General features: G+C 37.7%; 1 protein-coding gene across 1 annotated transcript in view; it reads left to right on the top strand.

The window, feature by feature from the left end:
* The window catches only part of TREH (trehalase), a 341626-nt gene that overhangs the window by 84551 nt on the left and 230295 nt on the right, over nt 1–26780 (top strand). The window contains exons 6-7 of the mRNA XM_044079440.1: nt 7740–7832; nt 15197–15313. Coding sequence (XP_043935375.1) covers nt 7740–7832; nt 15197–15313 — 210 coding nt within the window. The remainder of the gene's footprint in view (nt 1–7739; nt 7833–15196; nt 15314–26780) is intronic.

Here is a 26780-nt window from a genome sequence, read left to right as displayed (position 1 = left end):
AGGGAGCGAGAGATGTATTGTTGTATGGTGCGAAGGAGAGACTTGGATAAGGATAAAGTAGATGGTTAGTATGACATAAGATAGAGATAAAGTTCTCAGAGTGACAAGTCAGTGAGGAATATGTAGCAGAAGATATGCAGGGGGAGATACATGATGGCCAGAGAGATATGTGTTTGGGATAAGAAGTAGATGAGCACCTCGGGAAGGTCAGTGATGTATTAGGGGAACATTCTGCTGATCAGTGGTCTATTTGGAGAACATTCTGATGGTCAGTGATGTATTGGGGGAGCATTTTGGTGATGGATAGTTTAGAAGAAGTGAGTCTCCTCAAGAGGTATGCTGTAGATGGTGGTAGCCATATGCTATTTATTGAGGAGAAGTGGAAACTGTTAGTTGCTGGGAAGTTGTTAGCTGACCTTGGGTAGTTCTGTTTAGAATAAACATCTACTAATTAAAATAACATTTACTTTTTACTATAATGGACTTAATACCATTTTTTGTTCTCCATTGCACTGATATAAATATCCTGTAATTAAACAAATAAATAGTTTAACATGACATTGTCAATAAATTTCAAATATTACCATTTTATGTGGTATAGCTCATAAGTAAAGGCACAGCATCTAGATCCAATAAATGTATAGATCCATGGTACTCAGCCCTCATTAGACTAGGCACTTAGAATGGCCTTAGAGGTCCCTTACAAAAAAATACAGGGTATAAACGACATGTCCTATGTGGATCAACTAAAAGCACTATCCCTTTACTCTGTCTCCTACTGACTTTTAAGGGGTGATATATGTGTAACCTACAAGGCACTCTGTCAAATCCAGCCCTAATGGAACTGTTAAACATTCACAAGATAAAGTGCGCAATTACCTGATCTAAGGATCTAAACCTGGTCTGTGACATGAACAAGACATGCTGGAGAGACAGATATGTATCTCAGAGATTACCCCTTCTCTAGAACAGGCTTCCTATTCATGTAAAGTAGAGCCCTTTCCTGACTCTTTTCAAATGCAGTTTGAATCAATGGATGGGAAATCATAAATTCATTCCTGGGGAGGAGCCCCTGTCCCTTATGGACAGGGGCAGTCTGTAAAATACTCAGAGGTATAGGCACATACCTAGGCCATCCCCTAGTCCTTAGAGATCAAAATTTGGATAAAAGCCATGTAATAATGGCTAGGTTTGTAAGGGCTCTTGTAATCTCCTATGAACCTCTTTTCGTCTTGACTACTTTAGCTTATCCACTATGCTGATGGTGAGGTACATGCATTCATGAAGCAGTATTGGCAGCAGGCTTTGTTTTCTCTGAATTTTCTCACAGAGTCTAATAAACACATACTAGAAATATTGCAAAACCAAAGTAGTAAATTAATTTGCTGTTTATAGTCAAGAATATACATTGCTATTAAGAACAAGAATACAGCATAACACTAAATAATACATTTAAAAAAAATTGTAAACCATTATACAACTGAAAGGAATAGCTGTTTCACATGTAAGTTGCATGGATATTTAGTTTTAAAATTACTGATGATATACTGGTATTTGTTTTAAAAAAACAATGACGTATGTGATAATACTGCATACGAGGAAGCACAATAATGTTTATCTATATTAAGTTTTGTTTTGTAATTATACTTTTGAAGTATTATCCATAATTTAATATTTCGGAATAACAATTCTGGTGCCTTGATTTAATTCATTTTCCTATTTAATTACACTCACTCATTTTTTAATCTAGGCAGTATTCCAAACTGCAGGAAGAGTCCTGCCATGAGCTCATTTACAGACATACACACATATGCATACATTTATATGACTTTCACACAAGCAAAATCAAAGGAACTGTCTCACAGCCAAGATATGCTGTGATATAATTATTTAACGGAAAAAGTACAATTTTTAAATAATAGTAGGGTTGCACTGACCGATGCATTAGAGCTGAGGTTTCAACCATTAACATTTTACTCTGATGTCATTTAAAACTAAGGAAATTTTTACTTACAAACTGCACAAATCGAATTTCATTTCTACTTAGCCTCAATACAAAGAAGACTTCTACACTACTACCTGTAGTGTAACATACATTTGCACATTCATTTGCATACTGGCTGAATGAACTAGCTAGCTAACACCTGTTATTGAACCTGCTATCTAAGAACAGGCCCTATTTGACTTACTTTATGTATGTAATGTCACCTGATTTTTTTATCTGTTTTTATTTTGTTTTTTATTTTCCATATTTCCTATGTTGGAGGAAAACAATATGTTTATTCAGGAAGAATAATTATATTTTATCCATGTCACCAAAATGATTCCAATCAATACTTTTAAAGAAAATTGTCTTGTTATGTTACTGGAGTGACCCCTCTATTGTCTGCATATGAGTCCTCACATGGGGTCCAAAATACTGTCATGGGAACAATAATAATATTAAGAAACAATACTATACAGTACCCCACTCTGGTATAGTTGACAAACTCACTGAACCTGGTATAACCCCCTGCATAACTCGCTGGATTTCTGGCTGGTTCACAGACAGGGCTCAGGAAGTCAGGATTGGTGATACCACCACCAGCAAGAGACCTGCCAGCAGTGGGGTATCTCAGGGCTCCATGCTGGGACAGCTTCTATTTGGCATCTACTTCTCGCCAGTAAAAGTTAATGCCAAGGGCCTTTGGCTGACCAAGTTCACAAATGACTGCAAATTAGGAGCTATCATAGACTGTCTCATGACACAAACATCTTACAAGAGGGTCTAACATAGATAAATGACTGGTGCCAAAGTCACAGACTAAAACTAAATGTCAAGAAATGCATTACAGTACCTTTGGGAAATCTATTACCAAGGCTAACTACTTCATTGATAAGACACCCTTAAGAGTTGACCCAATAGTCAGAGATCTGGGAACATATGTAGACAGTAATGTGGCCTTTGACCAACATGTGGCCAAGATAGTAAGAAAATCATTCTGTGTCACCCAACTTATAAGTAAGAGCATGTCATCCAGGTCCAAGACAGTCATAGTGCCACTGTATTCGACCATTATTACACCCATCATTAAGTATAATGCCCTCTTCATCATGTACTTGACCAAACATATGTGACATTTGGAATGCTGAGAAAGGTTCCTTACCAGGAGAATCCAGTGTATAAAAGCATTGCTCTATATGATTGCTTTAAAGCCATATCTCTTTACTTTGTCTCCTACAGGTTACTGAGAGGCGATCTATGCCTGGCATACAAGACATCCTCAGATCGATCCCTGCTGGACCTTTTATACATCCACCAAATGAACAGCATCAGAACCACTAGGTCCCAGGATTTAAATTTTGCTTGTAACATAAATAAGACATATTGGCAAGATAGAAGTGTCTCAGGGGATCCCCATGCTCTGGAATAGGCTTCTTATCCATGTGAAGCAGGGTCTATCCCTAACCCTATTTAAGTGTAACCTTGACCAATGGAACCAAAATTGGAAATTCACTCTGGCTCTGGCCCCTGTGTCCCTAATATACAGTCGCTGACAGTAATGCCCAAATGTTTTCTCATGACCTATAACAATTTTATTTAGTAAACCATCCTTGAAAGTGCATGCGCTTTTAGTTCTTTTTGCAAAAAGGAAAGTACGAGTGATTAATGTGCATGTCAGGTTGTCAGTTTGAAAGATCGCTTAGCTAACAGTCTGAACCTTTGACTTTTTCTTACAAATTTTAAAAGGCTAGACTTATGTATGCATGGTTTACCAGTTGTAGGCTTAGAACAAAGACATGATTTTATTTTAATTGGATACTCCTTATTTTTATAAGAAATGATAAAAATGTTTTCCTGCTTCAGATGTTCTTAAGGTTTGGACAGTTTGCCCTTAGTTTAGGATGATAACAGTTAAATGTCACAATTTTAGTAGCAAGTTTATCTTAATGAATAGCAAATGTATGACACATTCTACAAGTACATGTTTAGTATGAAACAATATGGGATGACACATTTTTGGCCTTTCAGCTTTTTAACATTGAATCTGTGTGTAAGAGATGTTGCAGAGCATACCTAAGCACATGCAGTTATTAAAGAAATCAGGAAACTGGCAATGTAAGACACATTTTGGTTATACTCAGCACTACTGTGCAAATCACAAATAGCAATTACTTATTGGTGATCTCAAACATATAACCTTAGACAGCATTATGTGATAAAGTGATAATTAATTTCACACATTAATTGGAACAGCCTGCACAAAGAGCAGCATATGTCATTGTGCATTATTCTCCCTAGATCTAATAGCCCTTGGTCGTGGAACTTGTTGTATCGTAAATGAACGTCTGCTGAGCTTTTCCTAGCTGAAGTAGCCACACACGCAAATAATTTATCTGCAGTTGTCATAAATAATTTAGTCTGAAGTTTTGAAAGTTACAGATTTGCAGTGATTAAGCAATAATGTGCATGCTGTGTAATCTTTGAGAAACCAGCTGGATTAATTTGTCAGGTGATATAGGACATACAATTCTACTTTAATACATTGTGAAATTACTTTTTTAAGTAATATGATTTGAAACTATCCAAATTCTGCTATACCAGGTATACTCTAAAAACAGCTGTTTATTAATGCCTGCAAAAAATGATGGGAACTACCTCTAGATCACATATATCAAATGACTTGAATTTGTGGTATGTTGTGATGGAATAACAGCTCTTCTCAAGTTCTGACAGCACTTGGCTATGCTCCAGGCTCTAGGTCAGCCAAGTTCAATCATTATCAAACAATAACACCTACTTGTTATACCTTGTTTAAATCTATAGCTGTAATTTTTATATTGATGTACTTCTTTAAGTAGTCATTTCACACAAAGTTAAAATAAAAAGTGGACCCAAAATAAGACTGCAAACTATCTGGGAATGACCTCCCAAAATAAGACCGCAAACTAACTGGGAATGAACCCCAAAATAAGACTGCAAATTAAGGTGAGGCACTCTGCAAGATGAGCAAACAAGGGGAGCAACCCTAGTCAACAGCACACTGCAGGGTCAAATTTTCAATCAAGAGGGAGGAGATGGAACAAGAGGAACAAACGGACTATTCGTTAACCCGTTTTGATGGTGATTCTATTATGGACCAACTACCCATACATACAGGTACTGTTTCCATTACTTCCTTTTTTACTTTAAAATCTACAATTTCACTAAAGATGACTATTGGCCCAGAACATCACAACGTTTTTGAAAGGGTTTAAGTTCATACCTGCTTGTAGAGCTTCTATAGAGGGCACTTTGTTAGATCTTAAGTTGTTTATATGGAAGTTGAACCTCGGTATTGTTATGAATGATTATGAACCACACAAAACTAGGTTTGTTGAGCTAAGAAGGAAAAGTGTAGCAAACCCTGGGTTGTTTGAGAAAATCTGCGAGAAGGACATTCGTGAATTATTGAATGGTAACAAATGTAAAAAAAAAATTTAACATGACTCACAACGGGAGGGCAGTATTGAACAGTTTATCAATGATAAAAGTATTAGATGTATGAAACCTGATAATGGTGGGGTATGGTTATTATGGACACACATAATTACTCTGGGAGGATGTTAAGATTATTGAATGATGTGAATGCTTACACTGTGGTTTTGGTTAATGAAATCAACATCGCTTACAGTGCGATTAAGATAGCCCTGGATACATTTCTTCTGTTTGACCATTTGTCACAGAGTTTATATGATTTTCTCAGGGTGGAACATCCAGTGATTCCCAGGATTTTTGAGATTCCAAAAATTCATTCTTGTGACTTTGATCCACCCTTATGTGCTATTGTGGCTGCACATGGCTCAGTAACAGAACCTTTGACCACGTTTATTGATTTCACGTTAAGAACCTTTTTGTTCCAGTCCCTCATATAGTTAAGGATTCTTGTGAGTTGGTTAACAAGTTGAGAGATGTATATCTTGGAGAAAAAGTTCTATTTGTGACGTGATATTCAAAGTTTGTTTAAGGTTATACCCCAGGATATTGGTTTGGACTGGTTCGGCAAAGTTGTGACAAGGTTTGGTGGCTTAGATACTACAGAGAGACAGCTTGTCTTTTGTGGGTGAGTTTTTCAAACAAATTTCTTTTGTGGCAATAGGGGCTGCATGTACCCCCTTATTCACCAACACATTTTTGCTGTGGTGGGAGTTGGAGTTTGTGTTTACGTACCCCCATTACAAGAGATGCAGAGGTTACCTTCAATATTTAGATGATTTGTTGATCATATGGGAAGGCTCAAGGCATGATTTTTTTCAGAATTTTTGAACCTCTTGCAGACTGGCACCTCTTTTCTTAGATTTACATCTACTGTCAATAAAGAAAAGAATCCACTATTTGGACACTGAAATTTCCAAATCACCTGACGAGAGTTTTATGACTCAAATATACTGTAAACCTATGTATTGCAATGCTTTTTGTCTTTTAACAGTTATCTCTTTTACCTGAAGAAAGGTGTGGTTAAAAGTCAATTAATTAGAATTTTGAGGTTGACATCAGTTGATGAGAATTGTTTGGAACAATTTGGGACATTGAAGGAGATGTTTTTTAACAGGGGTTACCCATTACTTCTACTCAAGCAACTGCAGAACAAAGTATGGGCACATAGAAGAGACTGCTACTCTCCAATTATTTTCTTTGGCTTAGACTAGATGACTGGTGAGGCTCGAGGACAAAATGAAACATCAATTTATAGTAATAACATGGTTTTGCATTATTCCTTAGATACTGGGGACATTCAGAACATCATTCGTAAGAACTGGTACTTGTTATCAAGTAATGTGGATATCAACAAACATTTTTTTCTTCCACCAGCTTTACTGAAACTGGATTGATAGGTCCACCTGTTACTAGAATGTGTGGTCATTGTAATCAATGCCCATACATTTGCACTTCTGTGGAAGGGGTTTGGTTAAAAAGGTGAACCAGGTTAAGAGTGGCGGTCGATTTAACTGTGGTTCTGAGAGAGTTGTTTATCTTGCACTATGTGATGCTTGCACAGCATTTTATATTGCCAAGACTGTCAACTCTCTTAATGAAAGGATCTATCAGCACCCTTTTAGTATCTGGAAGAAGGACAATAGAAGTGCTTTGGCTAGGCATTCCAGTTCATACCCAGGGTTTAAACACTTCAAAGTTTTAGTTTTGGAATAAGCTAGACTTGGAGTGTTCCCCGAAGACTGGATGAACTATTTACTACAGCGTGAGATGTTCTGGCAGTTACACTTTGATGCCACAAATTATCCTGTTTTAAACAAAAACATCTCTATATCTAGTGAATTAAAAAGAGAGTGAACATGTGTTAAATTGTTCTATTTTTTGGAAAGTTAAATTTTTTTTGACAAGCGTGGAAGCTTTTAGAATGTTTTTAACATTGTGTATTTACGGTGGTCTACGATGATTGGTGAATTGTGAGGGGTGTGTTTTATTGGCTTTTTTTAGTATATAATGAATTGTTAATTGCACACTTCTGGTTCTGATGATATCAAATCTTGACAAAAGCACTTAACCCTTTGGGACTTGTGTTTGTTGTTTTCTGTTAAAGTACTTTTATTGAGTTTGGTTGCGACAGTTTGGACATTTTTTTTTTAAATAAAAAGTGACATATTTATTGACTGAGACATGATGTATATAAAAACACTAAAAGCATTTTTAAAAAAGCATAACTTCCATATTAGGTAACTCAAAGGCCATTTTGTTTTCTTGTTTTGTTGACTACTAGGGATTCTTACTGGATCGTCAATGGATTGCTTCTTTCTGAAATGTACAGCACTGCAAAAGGAATGATTGAAAACTTCCTCTATCATGTTGAAAGGTAATGTTGAGTTGTCCCAGCATGCCTGCCTATCAGCTGATCCATCATTTTGCAAAGCAGTCAAAAATTCATCAAATTCTCTAATAAATCGTCCAGCTATCATTCAAAGTATCATAATCCTAATGTGATGAAACCAAAGAAGAAAGAAATATTGTAGGAATGGGAAAATACTTTTCTGGCTGTTTGGTTACCATATAAGGATAGACAGTTTTTTTAATTAACACATTATGGGTACATGCATGTAGTTAAACTGAAGTGGATACCCTTTAAAACCTATAATCTGCATGGTAATAATCTTTGGTTTGACAACACCTCCATCAATAAATGACTCTATTTATTGAAGAGAATAGCTATTACTGGAAAATACATTAATGCTACCAGAGCAGTCCTTCAGCAGACTCAGACAGGGCTACTTGTTTTATTATGTTTTTTTGATGCAGCACCTGTTAGTGGGGGAATGCACATCTTTGTATGAAACTTCAGCTGTTCACAGCACAGAAAGAAATGCAGAGCCCTTATTACAAATGAAAACTATGCTACTGGCCAGACTTAATAGCTGTAGGTTGCCACATGATTAAGATAATGTTATAAGGCTGTATATAGTGCCTTTACTGTTTATAATCACCATATTTTCTTTAAGTTTAATAAAATGATCAAAGATATCATGAAGAGGTATCCCTGTTATTATAGTTGTTAACTTTCTCTGCAGTTAACATTATGCTGGATAACAGCTGTCAGTAATATCAGTGAACCACCAATGCACAGGTGCAGAATAATTTCAGTCAAGGAGAAAGCAGCACTAAGGATCTTAAAAAATTGACTTTCTAGAAAAATAAAAGATTGCCAACATTAAAAAAATGATTGTTATTTAGAGTAATGAGTCTTTCAGCCTGTGTCTGTGGCACAGAGGAATGGTGCCCTGACTGCATCCCATTTGGCCAGGTTTCTATTAATGGTCTATATACATCAAACCAACACAAAATCTCCAAAAAGAAACATAAATTCCATGATCAGGAACACCACTGCAGGACAAAGCTAATTATTTTATTAACACATTCTGGTACCTCAGCTTCTTGCCTTCTGCTGGAACATTTTAACAACAGAATTTTGTCCCTATATATACCTCCTCTTCCAATTATTTCATTAATTAATCAATTATCAAATAAAGCACTACATGAGTCAGTACTTTAAGTAAAACTTTTTCAGACTTTCAAGCTATTGCACTTCCCTTAAAAACCAAATGGTATTAAATATTACACAACAAATGTGAATACATTTTTAAATACATTTTTAAAACAATATTAAATATATCATTATTATATGACTATATATCTTATTAAATATATTCAATATGATATCTTTACTATCTAGATATCAAAAAAATATATTTTATACATTATGAAGTGCTATTACCTCTAACTTCCCTATTACAATTTTAATTACACTACTAAGTATAAATATTTCATATCCCAAAATATACAATTGTTAGACTTTCATAAGTAATCCTAATAACTTTATAACAGATTATATTTGCACTTTTAAACAGTTTACAATAACTTTAATAGTTATCCTTTTTTCTATCATATATTTTATATAGTTTTTTTAATACAGCCAAAAAATGTTACAAAAAATTATTTTCACACATATCAAGTGCTAACTACATCTTGACCTCCCTGTTTCAGATGCCTTGATAGGGAAGGCAATCTCTGTCCTGTAGTCCAAATAAATTATTGGCCTCTTCCCATTCTATTACCTTTCCCTCTCTAATTATTTGCTCCCAATACCTTGGTTCTTTTACCCATTTTCTACAATAAATTCCAGCACCCTGTTGCCTATTTCCTGTATCCCTAATTGCAGTCATCCCTATTAGCAGAATCTCCATTCTCCTTTCCCATGTTGCCTTAATTCTTATTCTTTATGAATATAATATTATGCATGGTTATTGTTATTCTCCTTAAAGATCTGCATCCAAAATCCCAGTCTCTCCTTGTTTCTTGAGCTTCCCCCTTTATCATCATCATCCCTTTCCACTTTGAATTATAGCTTTCTGCTTGTGCTATGTATAAGAGCCTTAACTATGTAATTCTGAAATACCCCTTCAGATTGGATAATCCTAAACCACCTTTTTCAATTGGAAGAATCAGCTTATCCCACTTGACTATTGCCGTCATCCCCTCCCAGATAAAATCCTTGATTTGGTCCTTAATACTGAAAATTCATCACTATACTTTTTTTCCATGTTTGCCCCCCAGTAATGGTAGTTCCTAGAATTGTTTACATATCACCAACTCAGGAGTTTCAGAGGGGGATCTGCGCCTCACACCCCCAACTAATTAAAATCTCCTCTGGGGTTGCACCATTTGTGGGGAAGAGAAAAAACCCAACAAAATAGGAGTTTGATGACTGCCATTGAAAATGAGGGCCATACTTGTAAGAGGTATATCTTGGTGATATTAGATAATGCCACTATGTACCCTGAGATGGTTGCTGTGTTGTTTTTAAGAACGAAAAAGGTGTCAAATGCTCTGTTAGAAATTTTCATCAGGGTGGGCCTGCCCTGAGAAATACTGACAGATACTTTCATGTCAGACTTGTTGACCTGTTTTTGGAAACACTGTGAGGGAAAAGCAAATAAAGGCTATTTCATACCATCTACATATAATGGTCTAGTGTAGGGGTTTAACTCTAGTGGTTGGTGATAAAATACAAGCACAGCCTTCCAAGGTGAAGACCATTCAAGAATATTCTGCTCCTGTTATCAAAAAGCAAGTAAGGTTATTCCTTGTGATGGGGGTATTATATAAAGTTTGTTCCTCACTACAACACAATAGCCACTCCTCTTGCAGACTTTATCCAACCTAACAGATTAAGTAAGATTATTTGGACAATGGTATTCCAGAGGCTTGAGGTGGCCTTGACTGGACTTCTGTACTAGCTAATCCTGCAGTCAAGAGTTTATTGTGCAGATAGAGGTTTTACACCTTGGTTTGGAGGTTGCAATTAGACAGTTTTCTTCAAAGGGAATGGAACATCCAGTAATCAATCTCATTCATAGACTTCAGCCAAGGGAGGAATCAGATGTAGCTATGGGGAAGGAATGTGCTGTAAATAGATTGGCTTCTTCAAAAACTTGAACCTCACCTGTATGGTAGAATATCCATAGGGGTTACAGGTCAAACTGCCATCCAATTGCATAAGTGTTTATACATGACCAGTGGAGAAAAATAGTAAGCTTTTGAGGTAGAGCTTGAGAATTCAGATCTATCCTACAACATGAAGCAGGACTGATGTGAATAATGCAAATACAAATGCAGGCAGTTTTTCAAGTAAGGGGTTTGGATAATGTAAATAAAGAGATGTATGTTCGACTGAAGCTGTAATCCATTGAAGTATCTCAAGAAAACTCACTTTAGGTCTAGAAAAGGGGGGAGAAATGTGGAAAGCTGTAGGCTGTTTACTTAGAGGATTAAGGTACTGTTGATGAGCTGTTTCCTGTGGTCCAGTGGTGCAAGGTTTGATTCCCTCATCTTCCATTGCATAACTGTGTGACTTTGAGCAAGTCACTTAACCATAAACCACTTCCAGGCTGAGTCTGAAAAAGGTCTAGTGAGATCAGTGCTTTACCCCAGAAAACAAATACAAATCAAATAATCAAATAAATAAAACCAGTGACTTTTTTCAATAAAGATGTAACACACAGATAAAGTTTTGAAACCTGTAATTGTTTTTTCAGTAAAAGTGCAGCAAAGAAGTGTTCATAAAATACATACAGCATATTTGTTTTATTCAACAGAAATGTTTGATGGCTTGGAAAGTGACCTAGTTTGAGGCATGTGCCCACACTAACAGAACATAAGGCTACTTAGACTGCTGCTACTTCCTGTCAAATGCTATATTAACTTACATTGATTTGAAACTTCCTGGGTTATCTTAGCAACTTTGCTTTGGAGGATGCTATTTGTATTCAAAATTTTGAAGCAGTGAGTGAAGATCCAGGACTTCTGGAGCAAACGCAAAGGGGAGATTTGTCTAAAATACTTTTCTTAGTGAATATTTCCCAGTGTTGCCTCATTTAGAATAATTCTCTGGTGTTTTTTTAGGTAATGTGACTCTTCCTTCTAAGTTCAGAGTGCACTTGTTCAAGACAGTCAGTCAGTTTCCTCTTTCCTTTTAGATGGTTTTATAGACTTTATGGACTGGCAGTAGTAAAGAACCCCATTTCTTAAAATGTAGATGCGAATAGAGACACAGTGTTTCTCAGAGTAGCTCAATATTGGCTTTGAGGCTTTTGCAGTTCCTAAAGGATCTTAAACAGCAGAGTAGACAGGTTAGAGTTACTTTCATTTTCATTTAGTGATATTATTACTGATGTTAACTGATAGTATTGTCAAATGCCATCTGTTTATACATAACTTTTTTTATTTTAGATTTCCATATGCAAGAGAATATTTGTCTGGTTATTTAATTTTCAATGTGTATTGCCGAAGTTCTCTAAATAACTAATTTGTTATTTAGTTTCAAAAGCTTGTAGCAGGCTGTTTATTGATGTATATATATGGGTAATTACACAAAACTGGTGAATTTTAACTGTTGACATCTGCCTTCTGAAGAAAGATTTCTTATATATATTGTGACATCACCCCTCTGGGCCAGTAATCAAGGAGCCTGAATCCTCACCACTGACACCGGTGATGGATGTTCACTTGGAACAAAGATAGATACACACAGTATTTCCAGATGCAGCCCTCTGCATCAAGCACAATTTCCCTTAAAAGCACACAGAGAAAAAACTCAGTCCGGTGTCTGGATTTCCCTCTGTCTCTATCTCTCTCCAGGCCCCCAATAAGACTCCCCACTGACACAGCTATAGAATTGAGTCCTCAGCCAAGTGTCCAAGCCAACTCCTCCAACACCCTCTCTGTGAAACCAGTGCTCTGTGTCCGTGCTCCAAGTAGCTGACACACACACTGTTTTGAGATTTGATTTTCACACACACACACACATACCTGGGAGAGGCTGGCACAGATTTACTCACTCTGCTACCCTTTGCCCAGATTATAAGGTAGTTACTGCCACTAGACACTTCAAAGCCAGCTACTCTGGGGCTATTACAAGGGTACCTAATTATACTGGGTGAAAATAATAATACAAATGGTAGTGTTTAACCAGACAGACTTTTTTGTCTTTGGCTGCATTGAGAAGTGCGACATACAATCTTTATGGCTTACCAGATAATTTGATTTCAGACTATTTTTCAAAGTTAGCTGGACTGAGATTAACCTCTTCTCTTCCAGTATCCTCTGTTACAATGTATTCATTTCAATAGTTGCCATACAGCCTGACATGCAGGTACATTAAGTTTTCTGTCCAAACCCACTATTGGTACATTTTTTAACACAAGCAACTTTACAAATATATTTTCAACACAAACAGCTATGCAAATCAGTTTGACATATAAATATCATATATTTCTTTACAAAACTCCAGCTAGCTATGCTAGCATATGTAACACATCCACTGCCCAACTTCTCTGGGTATAGCTGGCAGCACCTCATATTATCACATATATAACTGCCATAAGTTAAAGATATAGTTATCTCATTTTAAGTGTGTACAGCAATTGTTTTACCTTGGTGCGCCAGATTGGTCTGGCTAGTGGCAGCATGTTACAGTAAAAGCAGGAAAGGTTAGTGATGCTGAAAAGGTATTAACTTAGCTAGGGAATCAGTGTGTGTGTGTGTGTGTGTGTGTGTGTGTGTGTGTGTGTGTGTGTGTGTGTGTGTGTGTGTGTTTTAATACAATAGTTATAACCATGGTACACTTGCTGTTGGTAAGATAATGAAAAGCAGTGGGATGACTTTGAGATGGATGAAATCATGGGAATCCAGTCTTTTAGAAAGTTTTGCTCTTCATTGGTACACTATTTATCTTATTTGGATATGTCAGGCATTGGTACAACTACTAGCAGCAGTGTTGATTTACCTTAACACTCATTTAAGACTGACCACCTTATACATATATTATGGCTTTCTATTGAAATGTTGGTACTTGAATGCCAAGTGTTGACAACCCAAAAAAAGACTGAAAATCCAGGAGAAGAGAGACTATCAGACATCTGTTTACTGTGTATGCAGATTCAAGCAGCTCTACATTACTTATCATTTCATCTAATCCCAATAAAGAAACAGGGTCCTCTCTCTAAAGTTATGCAGTACTTATGTGTGCACAACCAATGCACACATACATCTAATACTCTCTCTCTTTCTCTTATCATATACATACATATACAGACACACACACACACACACACACACATATATATATATATATATATATATATATATATATATATATATATATATATATATATATATATATATCATGGAACAAACTGTCACACAAGCAAATAAAAAAGAGAGAGATTTTTAACTAGAATATAAAAATATCAATACAGAAAAAAAAAACAATATTTTTTGCAGGGAGGCCCATATATCCTGTAAAATATATATACCAACTCCGGGATTGCACAACAGCAGGGAAAGGGCAAATTCCCATACCCCATTGTACTGTGAACTTGTATTAATTATATATATAAAAATGTGTTTAGAACTGTGTTATAGGGTTAACTCCACAAATGACAATCAGAGAGCAGTATTGAACCATTTTCCATGGAACAAAAACTTTATCTAGTCACTATGCTTGTTTTTTAACCTCTCAGACTGTGTACCTTTCAGGTACAGCAAAAAAAAATTGCACCTTCTGAACATGCTTCATAAATTATAAATACCTGTATTGTTTTCTTCTTTATTTGCCAAATATTTTATTGTGTCATATTATTCGGTGTGTATGTATGTATGTATGTGTGTGTCTATTTGTGTCTGTGCTGCATATGTGCCAACTCCACACAAATGACAACCAGAGAGCAATATTGAACCCTTTTCCATGGAACAAAAATTTTATCCAGTTACTATGCTTGTCTTTTAACCTCTCAGACTGTGTATCTTTCAGGTACAGCAAAAAAAAAAAAAAAAAATTCCCACCTTCTGAACATGCTTCATAAATTATAAATGCCTGTATTGATTTCTTTGTTACTTGCCAAATATTTTATTGTGTAATATTATTCGGTGTGTGTGTGTGTGTGTGTGTGTGTGTGTGTGTGTGTGTGTGTGTGTGTGTGTGTGTGTGTGTGTGTGTGCATGTGTGCGCTGCATATGTGCCAACTGCACATGCTGGGCTGGGGATATGTACTATAACAGTAATGTACAGGAACTGCAACAAAGAATTTTAAGAGGAGGAAAGCAACCATGTCTGCATAATGTAGTTGTTTGTTTCATCCCTACAAATCATTATGTTTTTAAATTCAGATTTGGGTTAATTCCAAATGGAGGGCGAATCTACTATGAACGAAGGAGTCAACCACCCTTCTTGACTCTAATGATGGAGAGTTACATGAACACCAAGCAAGATGTGGAATTTCTACGGTAGGCAATCTAGGATTATCTTAGGGGAAAAAACACTGATTCTTTACTGAACTGCCAAAGCACATTTGAATACAGTGCAACTTTCTGTGCTATTCTTTTTATTTAGACATAAGCCTTTAACATTGTAAAGATACAGCGAAATGACAAATAACTGTTGTCTGCTCTGCATAACTTTGGATTGCTGTTTTCTATTAGAAGTAGTGAATAATACAATATCTTGGTTTTACCGTTTTCTTTCCTACTCATATGTGTTTCTGAAGTGTATTCTAAATAATATATTATATTGCTGAAGAAACATGAAACAGGAGCGGCATGTCAATAATATGCACTCATTTGTTTTCTAAACCTTTTTTTCAGCAAAATATCCAGAGTCAACAGCAGTTAGTATTTTCATGTCGCTGTGTGTATCTTTTTCCCCATTTTTGGATACTAATGTGTTAGTCGTACAAGGAAATTAGTGTTCAGTATATTTTCTTTCTAAGGGATTTTTAGGGATTTTGCTTATACAGCAGCTAGATTTGTGTGGGTCATTAAGCAAATTACTTTCAGATGAGGCTTGAAGATGCTTGCATATTTTATACTTGAAAAAGAAAAAGTGGCATAAACACATTCTTAGCTATGATTTATTGCATTACTTTTTTCCATATCAGCAGTAACATAAAGGGTTGCAGTAATTGAAATGCAGTTTCTATGTTGGAAAAATAAACCAAACATTTCAACAGGAAAATATGTTTTTTAATATGCTAATATAATAAAATGCCAGCAGTGTTTCCTGTCTGGATTGGTAGTTATAAAAACAACAAAGAATTTAGCAAGATTCTTATTTATGAACATACATAATATATTACTGACATATAAATAATGATTATGACATGTTTTTCATGCTTACAGTACATATCACACGAACTAGATGTAAGATATACATTATTCACAGGATTATTCTGTGGAAAATATTATTTACTGGAAAAGCTAGTTAAACTGCAAGTTTGTTTCACACATTTATGCATTAAAACATTGTTGCTTTTAGAAGTCAAAAGAGTCTTGTTGTCTTAGCTTATTTAATACAGTTCTATACTTAGTGATGATATGGGTTTTAAAAGCAACAAGGGGGGGGGGTGCATTGGAGTTGGAGTTACTGTAACAAATTCTGTGCGTTTTATATGACAGGCTCACATTAGGAAGGTACTTACTTTGTCTTTGCAAGGTCAGCCTTCATATCAGATTTAGGCAATAGATACAGACTGGTGTTGGCAAGTGTTTACTAAAGGCAATCAAGTTACAAGTGCTCAAAAAGCACTGTCTCAGAGCCAGGGACTCAAGCTCCTTTTGGCTTGGCTGTGCAGCTGCTCATACTTAAACTCAAATATCAGTTTGATTTAAGCAGCTGTGTTTTAGGATTAGGGAGCAGAAGGTGAGTTTTAGGGATAGGGAGTTGGAGGGGAATTTTAAGTTTATGGAGCGAGTGGGGAATTTAGGATTAAGGAGGATGTTGGGGTTTTATGTTTAGTGAGCAATCAGGGAATTTTAAGGTTAGGGAGGGGGAGTGGATGATTAGGGTAAGCAACCAAGGAATCAGGTTGGGAACTGGGTGGGAATTTTAGGTTTAAGGTAGAGCTATATAGTTTATAAGATCAGGTGTTTGTTATGCTATTTAGAAATGGATGATCAGGCTAGTGAGACTTTGAGAGCATGCCTTTTTGAGAAGTGGCAGTGAGCATATTTATTGTGAGTTGTTAGTATGCAAATATCTACAGTAGATGTTAATGGCAAATTCTTTGCCCATTTCCTGAATTCAGCAATTGCAACCCACTTGTGTTTAGGGCTTTAAAAATGTTCACAAGGGCAAGTATCCATTATTCACATAAACTCCCTCCCTTTTCTTCTTCAGAGGACAGAAGTGAGATATCCTATTAAGTATTAATCCTAAGGCTACATTTCTGTTTCTTCAAGTATCAAAGACTATCATTATTATTTGGGAAAATACTATTGCTGACAGCTACTGTAAACTAAAAGATATAGTACAACATCAGTCATACACAGATAATGAATACAGTCAAATAGACAGGTAAGTAATTTGATAAAATGTTTAACCTAAAAGTAGTCTAAATCAAGTCTATTGAAGGTAAAGATGAGAGAGCATGATACAAGTAATAGATTGCCAAATGTTAGCAGTGCAGTACTATACATGTCAGAGCTCTAAATCAAAACTTCCCAAGCATCTCACCTATACTCAACTAACTCTTGCACACAAGCTCATTTTCAACCCCTCCCTCTGTCCCTCCCTTTCTCTTGCCTTTAAAATGCACCTACCTGATAGAGTATTAAGGTCTAACAACCAAAATCTATTAGAAGTGCACAAACCAACTCGTCCCGCAGGCAAAAATCTTCTATCCTAGGGTCTAGCTCGCCTCTGGAACTCTCTACCACCATCCATTCGTACCACCTCTAACTGTTTTATTTTCAAAAACTCTCTTCATTCACATCTAGTATCCCAGTGGGAATGCTCCTGCTCCCACCCCACATAACTAACGCTGGCAATTTCCATCTTCCTTTCTTTCCCTTGTTTACACCAGCAATTTTCCTTTATCATTTCTCCTAAATCATACATTCTTATTATTATTATGGTATCTTCCAGAATACACTACGCTGCACCTCTTAAGTGTATGATTCCTAATATGTAATGAATTCTCATTATTTACTTTGCAATATTCCTTTTTTAGTCTGTATCATCTGTAAGTTTCATCACTAGTTTGTATTATTTGTAATGTTTGCTGTACTATTTGTAATTTTTTGCTTGAATCTTTTACATTTGTATAATTATCATCCATAACCTACTGTAACCTAGATTGTTTGGAGCTTTTCTCCCCAGGACTCCATTGAAAACGGATTCATTTTGGCCCAATGGACTATCCTGGTAAACCAACTGCAAATAAAATAAAATAAATAAATAAAATACTATGTGGATTATGTAGGTAGAATAAGAAAATACCAAAGTCCATATTTATAGTAATATATTGGAAGATATAGAGTTAGGAATTCAGAAGAGCACTGAAAAAGGTCTTTAATTTAAGGGTCAAGGATACTTACCTCATTGGCTATAAGGCGAAGCAAACAACAGAGGCATTGGTGAAAGCAGAATCTGGCACCAAAAGAAAGGCAAGGATTTTAAATGTAGAAAAATCTCCCAGGGTAACACAGCTGATGGTTATATCACCATAAACAGCAGCTGTGCAGTGATATAGTTTAACATAAGGAACAGTGACAAAGGTTGAAGAAAGGGGCAAGAGGTCTGGTGTTTGATAAAGTATGATTTGTACAGGTAGAGGAATTGGTTTGGAAGCATGTAGGGGAATAAAGACAATGGGAGTCGATAGAAAATAGTATAAACTGTTAAGTATGAAGCCAAAAATGATCAAAATTACCAATGCCAGATTAATAATCCCTAATGTGTCATTTAATGAAAATACAAATAATTATTTAAATATATACTTAAAGATTTTTTGCAGGGGACAAGCCATCTTGAAGACTGCGGTGTCCTCCCAACATTCCCTAATAATATATTTTGTCTCAGAGGCAGGGTCAGATCCAGCACAAGGTGACCCAGGTAATTGCCCAGGGCCCAGTTCTGGCTGGGGAGGGGCCCGTCCATGAAAAAATTAATTAAAATAAACTTCCTCCTCAGTGTACATTTCTACTACAACATTAATTTGTTCAGCATTTGAACTTTCCTCCTTGGCATCCAGTCTCTTATCGGTTAGATCAGGCTGGCATGCACAGCAAATTAATTACATGAAATTGACACATGATTTAACTAAACATGAATGACAAACCTTTGCAGTACAGCACAGGAGTTTTTTTTTACATTATACAATAACAGAATAGAATATTTTTTTTAACATTATACATATATAATGGAACAACAACAATGAGCTGAGGTAACAGGCAGGAAATGAATGTGTGGAGAATGGGAGACTGAATTTCTGTACAGCATTAACAGAATGAGGTGTGTGTGTCAGATACCCCAGTTAGAATGCACTGTCTAGTTAGTGATCTGCTCAGGGACGCACAGACTCAAACACTGTGTCTTATATACAGGAGACAACAGCCAACTGCCTGGCCTCCATTAACTCTTTTTTTCCCTTTGGTGACTTACTGAGGATTGCAGTCAGTCAGTCAGTGTCAGGAATTGGAGTTTCACAGTTTTTGTGGTTCATAAAACACATAAACAAATGTTAATGCAAAACCTATTGTTCTATTAAGTAATTTACAGTAGTCTGCTCTTATCTGTCTCCAGTTTTGCAGACAATCTCTGATTTTGCCTCATATTTATGCCCTGTCCTTGAGCAAGGTCACTTTGTAGTAAATAGAAACATCATCATATCAGCCATGTTCTTTGGCTGTGATCCATAGTTTCCTTAATGTTTACAATGCATTTATTATTTAGCTGTGAATAAATCAGAGAACATGAAGTCCATGAGTTTAATGTTAATATTTTAACTATGAATATGTCTTGTTTGTTTTTTTTTTTTTTTTCAGGGTAATGGGTGTGAAATGCGCTGTGTTTGGGCTACAACAGTTTGCCTAGCACTTTAGTGCAGATCAGCAAGCCTATGAGCAGATAAAGGTCTGCTTCCTGTAGTACATGGTTTGATTCCCTCACCCTTTGTTTGCCTTCCATGTGACCCGGTCAAGTTACTTCACTTGATAGTATTCCTGGGCTGCTCCTGAAATTCTTGTATTCAGTGGGCTGTCCCAGACTATTAGCAAATGCATTGTACATTTGTCTTTTGAATTCTTGCAACTTGAGTATGAATCCCAGCACAGTTCTTATAGTTTAATTGGTTGTCAGATGCATTTTCACTAAATGTGAGTTTCAAGGGAAGAGAAGTGTTCCTCATGTCAAGTGTGTCTTCAGTGTGAGTGTTTTGTTTTGTTTAGAAAATGGCTGTCAATATTTTTTCTGTAAAATGTGAAACAGAAGTTTTAAATGAAAGCCACATTTCTAAGCATACCATAAAAATAACGTAGAAAACAGTATGTATACAGATAAGTTTGAACAGTGTTTTTGTGGTAATTTGAGAGGCAGAGTTCCAAGTAATGGCATATTTGTATGGCTGGTAGGGGCCTGATTCATTACCCTGCATGGGCCCCATTTGTCCTTGATATGGCTGTGTTGACTCTGTATGTGTATGCTGCAACAGTGCAGCATTATTAGTCATCCAGGTAGGTCAGACCAGTACTAAGTGATGTCAGAGGTGATAGCTATTCTTAATGACATGGAAGATGCAAGGAGGTCAAAAATGAGATGTAAGCCGCCCCTCCAAAAAAATGGTGTTATATGCTGTTTTTTGTATGGTTTGTGGGTTTTTGAAAAAAAAGCTACTGCAGCATTTATAATGTCTGCAATTCTTTTGTTTATTAATTGCACTAAAAAATGAATTACTTTATTAATAGGCCTGGATTGTGTAATATAGTCTAAACATAGTGTGTTTTAGAAGTTTAAACATTCTGCACTTTGATTATATATTTTTGCACTACCTTCTTTACAGCCTCTAGCAACTGCAAATGAGCTGATATTTGTCAGATCATATAGCCTGCATTATAGTGATCAGAACTGTCTGCTGTTTAGCATCCATTATGTAGTCATTGTTTCATATTTCTGTGATGCAGTCTTTTCTACAAGATCAGGTTGTAAAGGAAGCTATTACTCTGGTAGTTAGTGCAAGGGATTAAAGCTTGGACTTGTTGATGATCTGCTTCCTGGGTGAGGGTGCAAGGTTTGAATCCTTCCACCTTCATTTACCTACTCTGTAACATTGGGCAAGTCACTTAACCAAACAGTGCTTTGGAGCAATTGGGAATTTGAGCTAGGTTCCTTAATGCTCTTCAGGACTGCATGCCTGGTAGCTATGAACCTATTGTAATTGTTTGCCAGTCATTCCCTACTGTATAGCTCATCTAGTTTTGGAAATGTTACAGGCAATATCACCAGCACACCATTTTTTATTCTTCAAGGGCAGCAGGCACTGCATTAGTAGATGAAGCACTGACATGCAAGCATGTTTGCCAGCAGCAACCTCGGCATTAGTAATAGTTCTCTTTAACATGGAATTATTCAGATGACTTATACTTCTGCAGAGATTGTGCATTTTGGCTCAGCATATTGAATCAGGAGGTTAGTACTTCTTATGCTCTCATAAATACTCTTCTACTTAAACTGTGTTACACATGGCTGGATCTTATGGTAAAATGCTAGTAATCTTTATACAATTTCTTTATACAGTTTCATATACTTCATCCAAAGCTACCAATAAAGTTTATGTCATTTCTTCATAACAATATGAATAGTACACAGTCAACAAAGTGGCTATAACTGCTGATGAGGGTGGGGGTTGTGGATGAAAGTACTTTATGCTCTTATCATCTGGTCAATTTTAGACAGTCTTTAATCTGGCTTTGTAGGACTACTGTAAATGTGTGTAAACTAAGATGGAATATTTTGGCTACTGTATGTTTGTGGAAAACAAATTTGAAATATCTGTCTTTGGTTATTATTATTGTTATTTTTCACAGAGACACCTGAGAAACAATGTAGCTGTAATTGCCAGGTTTGGAGGTTGTCTGTAGTTAAAAATGACTGACCCTCCTGAGCTGATAAAGTTAAAAAGTCATTGGTTTGTCTTTGCAAGAGTAATGTGCATTTGTGTAAAGCAAACTGGAATATTTTACTGTAGACATCTTTATCACAATCAGAGATATTATGTGTACTTAGCTGATAAAGTGGCCATAATAGTCGAGTAATATTGGTGGATTATAATGACAGCAGTATGAATGGCCTTTTATGATGTTCAAAAGTACAAATTTAAAACTCACTCAAACAAATGTTGCTGTATTAAACAAGAACTATAATTTAAAACAACCATGAAGGTGAATTAAAGAACACATGCACTTATGCATGGTCCTAGCAATGTATTTTGGGGGCCCATGCTTTGAAAACAGCCCAGGCCCAAGGTACACTTAAACCGCCAGTGGACAGATGTATGTTTAATGAATGTGAGTTTCAGTGTGATTTCAGTGGGGTTGAGTTTGGTATAATTTTTAAGGTCTTCACCTCATATATACAAGGTTCAAAATTTGATTCTGAGCTCAGGTTATTGGGCTAGGCTTGCAATAGTCTTAAGACTGTTTGCTTAGTATTTACCTAATGTGACTTTCAGTGTATTTTCAATGAATGTGAGTTTCAAGGAAAGAAAAGTTCACTGTAATATCATACTAAGTTCACTGTAATATCATACTAAGTCTTTTTTCAAATCACTTTAATCATTGCAAAAGTAAGGAAGAAAATAGCATACATACTGACAGGACTGAAATGTTTTTATGGTTACTGGGAAGAGGCAGCCAAGAAATGGGACACTGGAATAGCTGCGGGGGTGGCTCTGTTCCATTACTCTGCCTAGGGTCCCATTTGACTATAATCCAGCTCTGTTCTGCATTATGTAATGCAATGAGCTGAGGGCTGTGAGCACATCACAGTAATCGATCCATCTAAAACACCTGCATGAGCTGAGACTTGTAAATACTTCATGGTACTTGATGCACCTAATACACCTGCATGAGTTGAGACTTGTGAGCACATTACAGTACTCAATCCACCTAATACATCTGCATGAGCTGTGACTTGTGAACACATTACAGTACATGAGCCAACAAATACACCTGCATGAGTTGAGGCTTGTGAGCACATCACAGTACTCGATGTACCTATTACACCTGCATTTGCTGAGGCTGGTGAACACATCACAATACATGAGCCACCTAATACACTTGCATGAGCTGAGGCTTGTGAGAAAATCACAGTACTCAATCCATCTACTACACCCACATGAGCTGAGGCTTGTGAGAAAATCACAGTACTTGATCCATCTAATACACCTGCATGAGCTGAGGCTTGTGAACACATTACAGTGCACGAGCCACCTAATACACTTGCATGAGCTGAGGCTTGTGAGCACATCACAGTACTTAATCTGCCTAATGCACCTGCATGAGCTGAGGCTTGTGAGCACATTACAGTTCTTGCTCCACTTAATACTCCTGCATGAGCTAAGGATTCTCTATTATCAATACCCTGCATCACTGCTCAAGGCCTCAGGCTGTTAATAAAGTTATTGAATTTCAGTGAGTTCAGTTTTGGTAAACTCCTAGGGGCCTTTGTGGGAATAAATCTGAGGGAGGAATAGCAGAGAAGCTTGTTAAACGAATAGCACTCTCTGGTACCCACATAGGAAAAGGTGGAGGGTTCTGGATTGGAAAGGGTTATAATTTTGTTTCATTTAATTACTTGGCCTACTGTCTTAGTTTGTTATCATCTCAATTTTATTATTTGTTGTTTTATGTGTATTTATCTTTTAATGTGACTAGATCTAGGCAAGTAACATTTTGATGAATGGATAGATGGATAGATGGAGGAATGGACTGAAGGAGAATGTGGGGAGGGCAAAAGAAGAATAAGAGCAGACAGGGGCATAACTAGAGAGAAAGTGGGATTCATTCTGTCTGTCCATCTATCTATCTATCTATCTATCTATCTATCTATCTATCTATCTATCTATCTGTCTTTCTTGCTTAGTACATAGGTGTAATGGATCCATAGAATTCCATCTTCATCCAAAATCTAGTTACTATTGTGAACATAATATATAGAGTAAGAATAAAATACATTGCAGATACAGAGAATGTGGTAAACCCAGTGCCATAATTGTCCTTGTGAAATACATCAGTAGTAGCACAACAGAAAAATACAGTACAGCAGAGATATGTGCAATGCTAATAACACCCAGAAGGTTTAACAACCAGAGGACAGTTCAGTGCAAGCTAGAAAGTATATAAGGAACTAAAACCATACTGAAAAGGTTCAAATCTGGATTAGTATTGTGTGTGTAGCACTTATGAGACACCAGAATGACAGCTACACTGTTTGTTATCTCTGGGATAATCCTGGAATACTGCTTGGGATTTAGACAAATAGGATGCATTCCCTAATTTCAGACGGGATGAGTTCTAGATTTTGGGATCATGCATGAAGAAGCTTCTGGTTCCATTAAACAGAGAGTAAGAGGAAATAGATAAGGAATGTTGAGCAAACAGGCAAAGAGAAGAAGTCCATTGATGAGAGTACCGAGTACTCTTGTGGAATGTAGTTTTCCCAGGAGTGCTGTAATAATGCTCATAACTGGGGCATTAGTCTTAAACTGTCTGATTTTGTTTTCAGTAAGTTGCATGATGTGGTTACTGGCAGTGCAATTTCTTAGCAAGAGTTATGACGTATTCCAGTATGGAAAAGTTATCCCACTCCCCTGCTTACAGGAAAGCTATCCCACTCCCCTCCTTACAGGAAAGCTATCCCACTCCCCTGCTTACAGGAAAGCTATCCCACTCCCCTCCTTACAGGAAAGCTATCCCACTCCCCTGCTTACAGGAAAGCTATCCCACTCCCCTGCTTATAGGAAAGCTATCCCACTCCCCTGCTTACAGGAAAGCTATCCCACTCCCCTGCTTATAGGAAAGCTATCCCACTCCCCTGCTTACAGGAAAGCTATCCCACTCCCCTCCTTACAGGAAAGCTATCCCACTCCCCTGCTTACAGGAAAGCTATCCCACTCCCCTCCTTACAGGAAAGCTATCCCACTCCCCTGCTTACAGGAAAGCTATCCCACTCCCCTCCTTACAGGAAAGCTATCCCACTCCCCTGCTTACAGGAAAGCTATCCCACTCCCCTGCTTACAGGAAAGCTATCCCACTCCCCTGCTTACAGGAAAGCTATCCCACCCCCTCCTTACAGGAAAACTATCCCACTCCCCTGCTTACAGGAAAGCTATCCCACTCCCCTCCTTACAGGAAAGCTATCCCACTTCCCTGCTTACAGGAAAGCTATCCCACTCCCCTCCTTACAGGAAAGCTATCCCACCCCCTCCTTACAGGAAAGCTATCCCACTCCCCTGCTTACAGGAAAGCTATCCCACTCCCCTCCTTACAGGAAAGCTATCCCACTCCCCTGCTTACAGGAAAGCTATCCCACTCCCCTCCTTACAGGAAAGCTATCCCACTCCCCTGCTTACAGGAAAGCTATCCCACTCCCCTGCTTACAGGAAAGCTATCCCACCCCCCTCCTTACAGGAAAGCTATCCCACTCCCCTCCTTACAGGAAAGCTATCCCACTCCTCTGCTTACAGGAAAGCTATCCCACTCCCTTCCTTACAGGAAAGCTATCCCACTCCCCTGCTTACAGGAAAGCTATCCCACTCCCCTGCTTACAGGAAAGCTATCCCACCCCCCTCCTTACAGGAAAGCTATCCCACCCCCCTCCTTACAGGAAAGCTATCCCACTCCCCTCCTTACAGGAAAGCTATCCCACCCCCCTCCTTACAGGAAAGCTATCCCACTCCCTGCTTACAGGAAAGCTATCCCACTCCCCTGCTTACAGGAAAGCTATCCCACTCCCCTCCTTACAGGAAAGCTATCCCACTCCCCTCCTTACAGGAAAGCTATCCCACTCCCCTGCTTACAGGAAAGCTATCCCACTCCCCTCCTTACAGGAAAGCTATCCCACTCCCCTGCTTACAGGAAAGCTATCCCACTCCCCTCCTTACAGGAAAGCTATCCCACCCCCCTCCTTACAGGAAAGCTATCCCACTCCCCTGCTTACAGGAAAGCTATCTCACCCCCCTCCTTCCAGGAAAGCTATCCCACTCCCCTGCTTACAGGAAAGCTATCCCACCCCCCTGCTTACAGGAAAGCTATCCCACTCCCCTCCTTACAGGAAAGCTATCCCACTCCCCTCCTTACAGGAAAGCTATCCCACTCCCCTGCTTACAGGAAAGCTATCCCACTCCCCTGCTTACAGGAAAGCTATCCCACCCCCCTGCTTACAGGAAAGCTATCCCACTCCCCTCCTTACAGGAAAGCTATCCCACTCCCCTGCTTACAGGAAAGCTATCCCACTCCCCTCCTTACAGGAAAGCTATCCCACTCCCCTGCTTACAGGAAAGCTATCCCACTCCCCTGCTTACAGGAAAGCTATCCCACCCCCCTGCTTACAGGAAAGCTATCCCACTCCCCTCCTTACAGGAAAGCTATCCCACTCCCCTGCTTACAGGAAAGCTATCCCACCCCCCTGCTTACAGGAAAGCTATCCCACTCCCCCTCCTTACAGGAATGCTATCCCACCCCCCTCCTTACAGGAAAGCTATCCCACTCCCCTGCTTACAGGAAAGCTATCCCACTCCCCTCCTTACAGGAAAGCTATCCCACTCCCCTCCTTACAGGAAAGCTATCCCACCCCCCTCCTTCCTACTGCACAACCACCATCAATGTTTGAAGATACAATATTCTGCAAGCAGTGACAAGAGGATCCGAAATCTTATAGCAGAATTCTCCAAATTATAGGAAAATAGAGGTAGAGGTTGAT

The sequence above is a fragment of the Protopterus annectens genome, chromosome 8.part0 (assembly GCF_019279795.1).
Source record: "Protopterus annectens isolate FY-2018-M chromosome 8.part0, PAN1.0, whole genome shotgun sequence".
Lineage (NCBI taxonomy): Eukaryota > Metazoa > Chordata > Ceratodontiformes > Protopteridae > Protopterus > Protopterus annectens.
The sequence above is the reverse complement of the archived record's forward strand: the minus strand, read 5'-3'. Positions and strand labels throughout refer to the sequence as shown.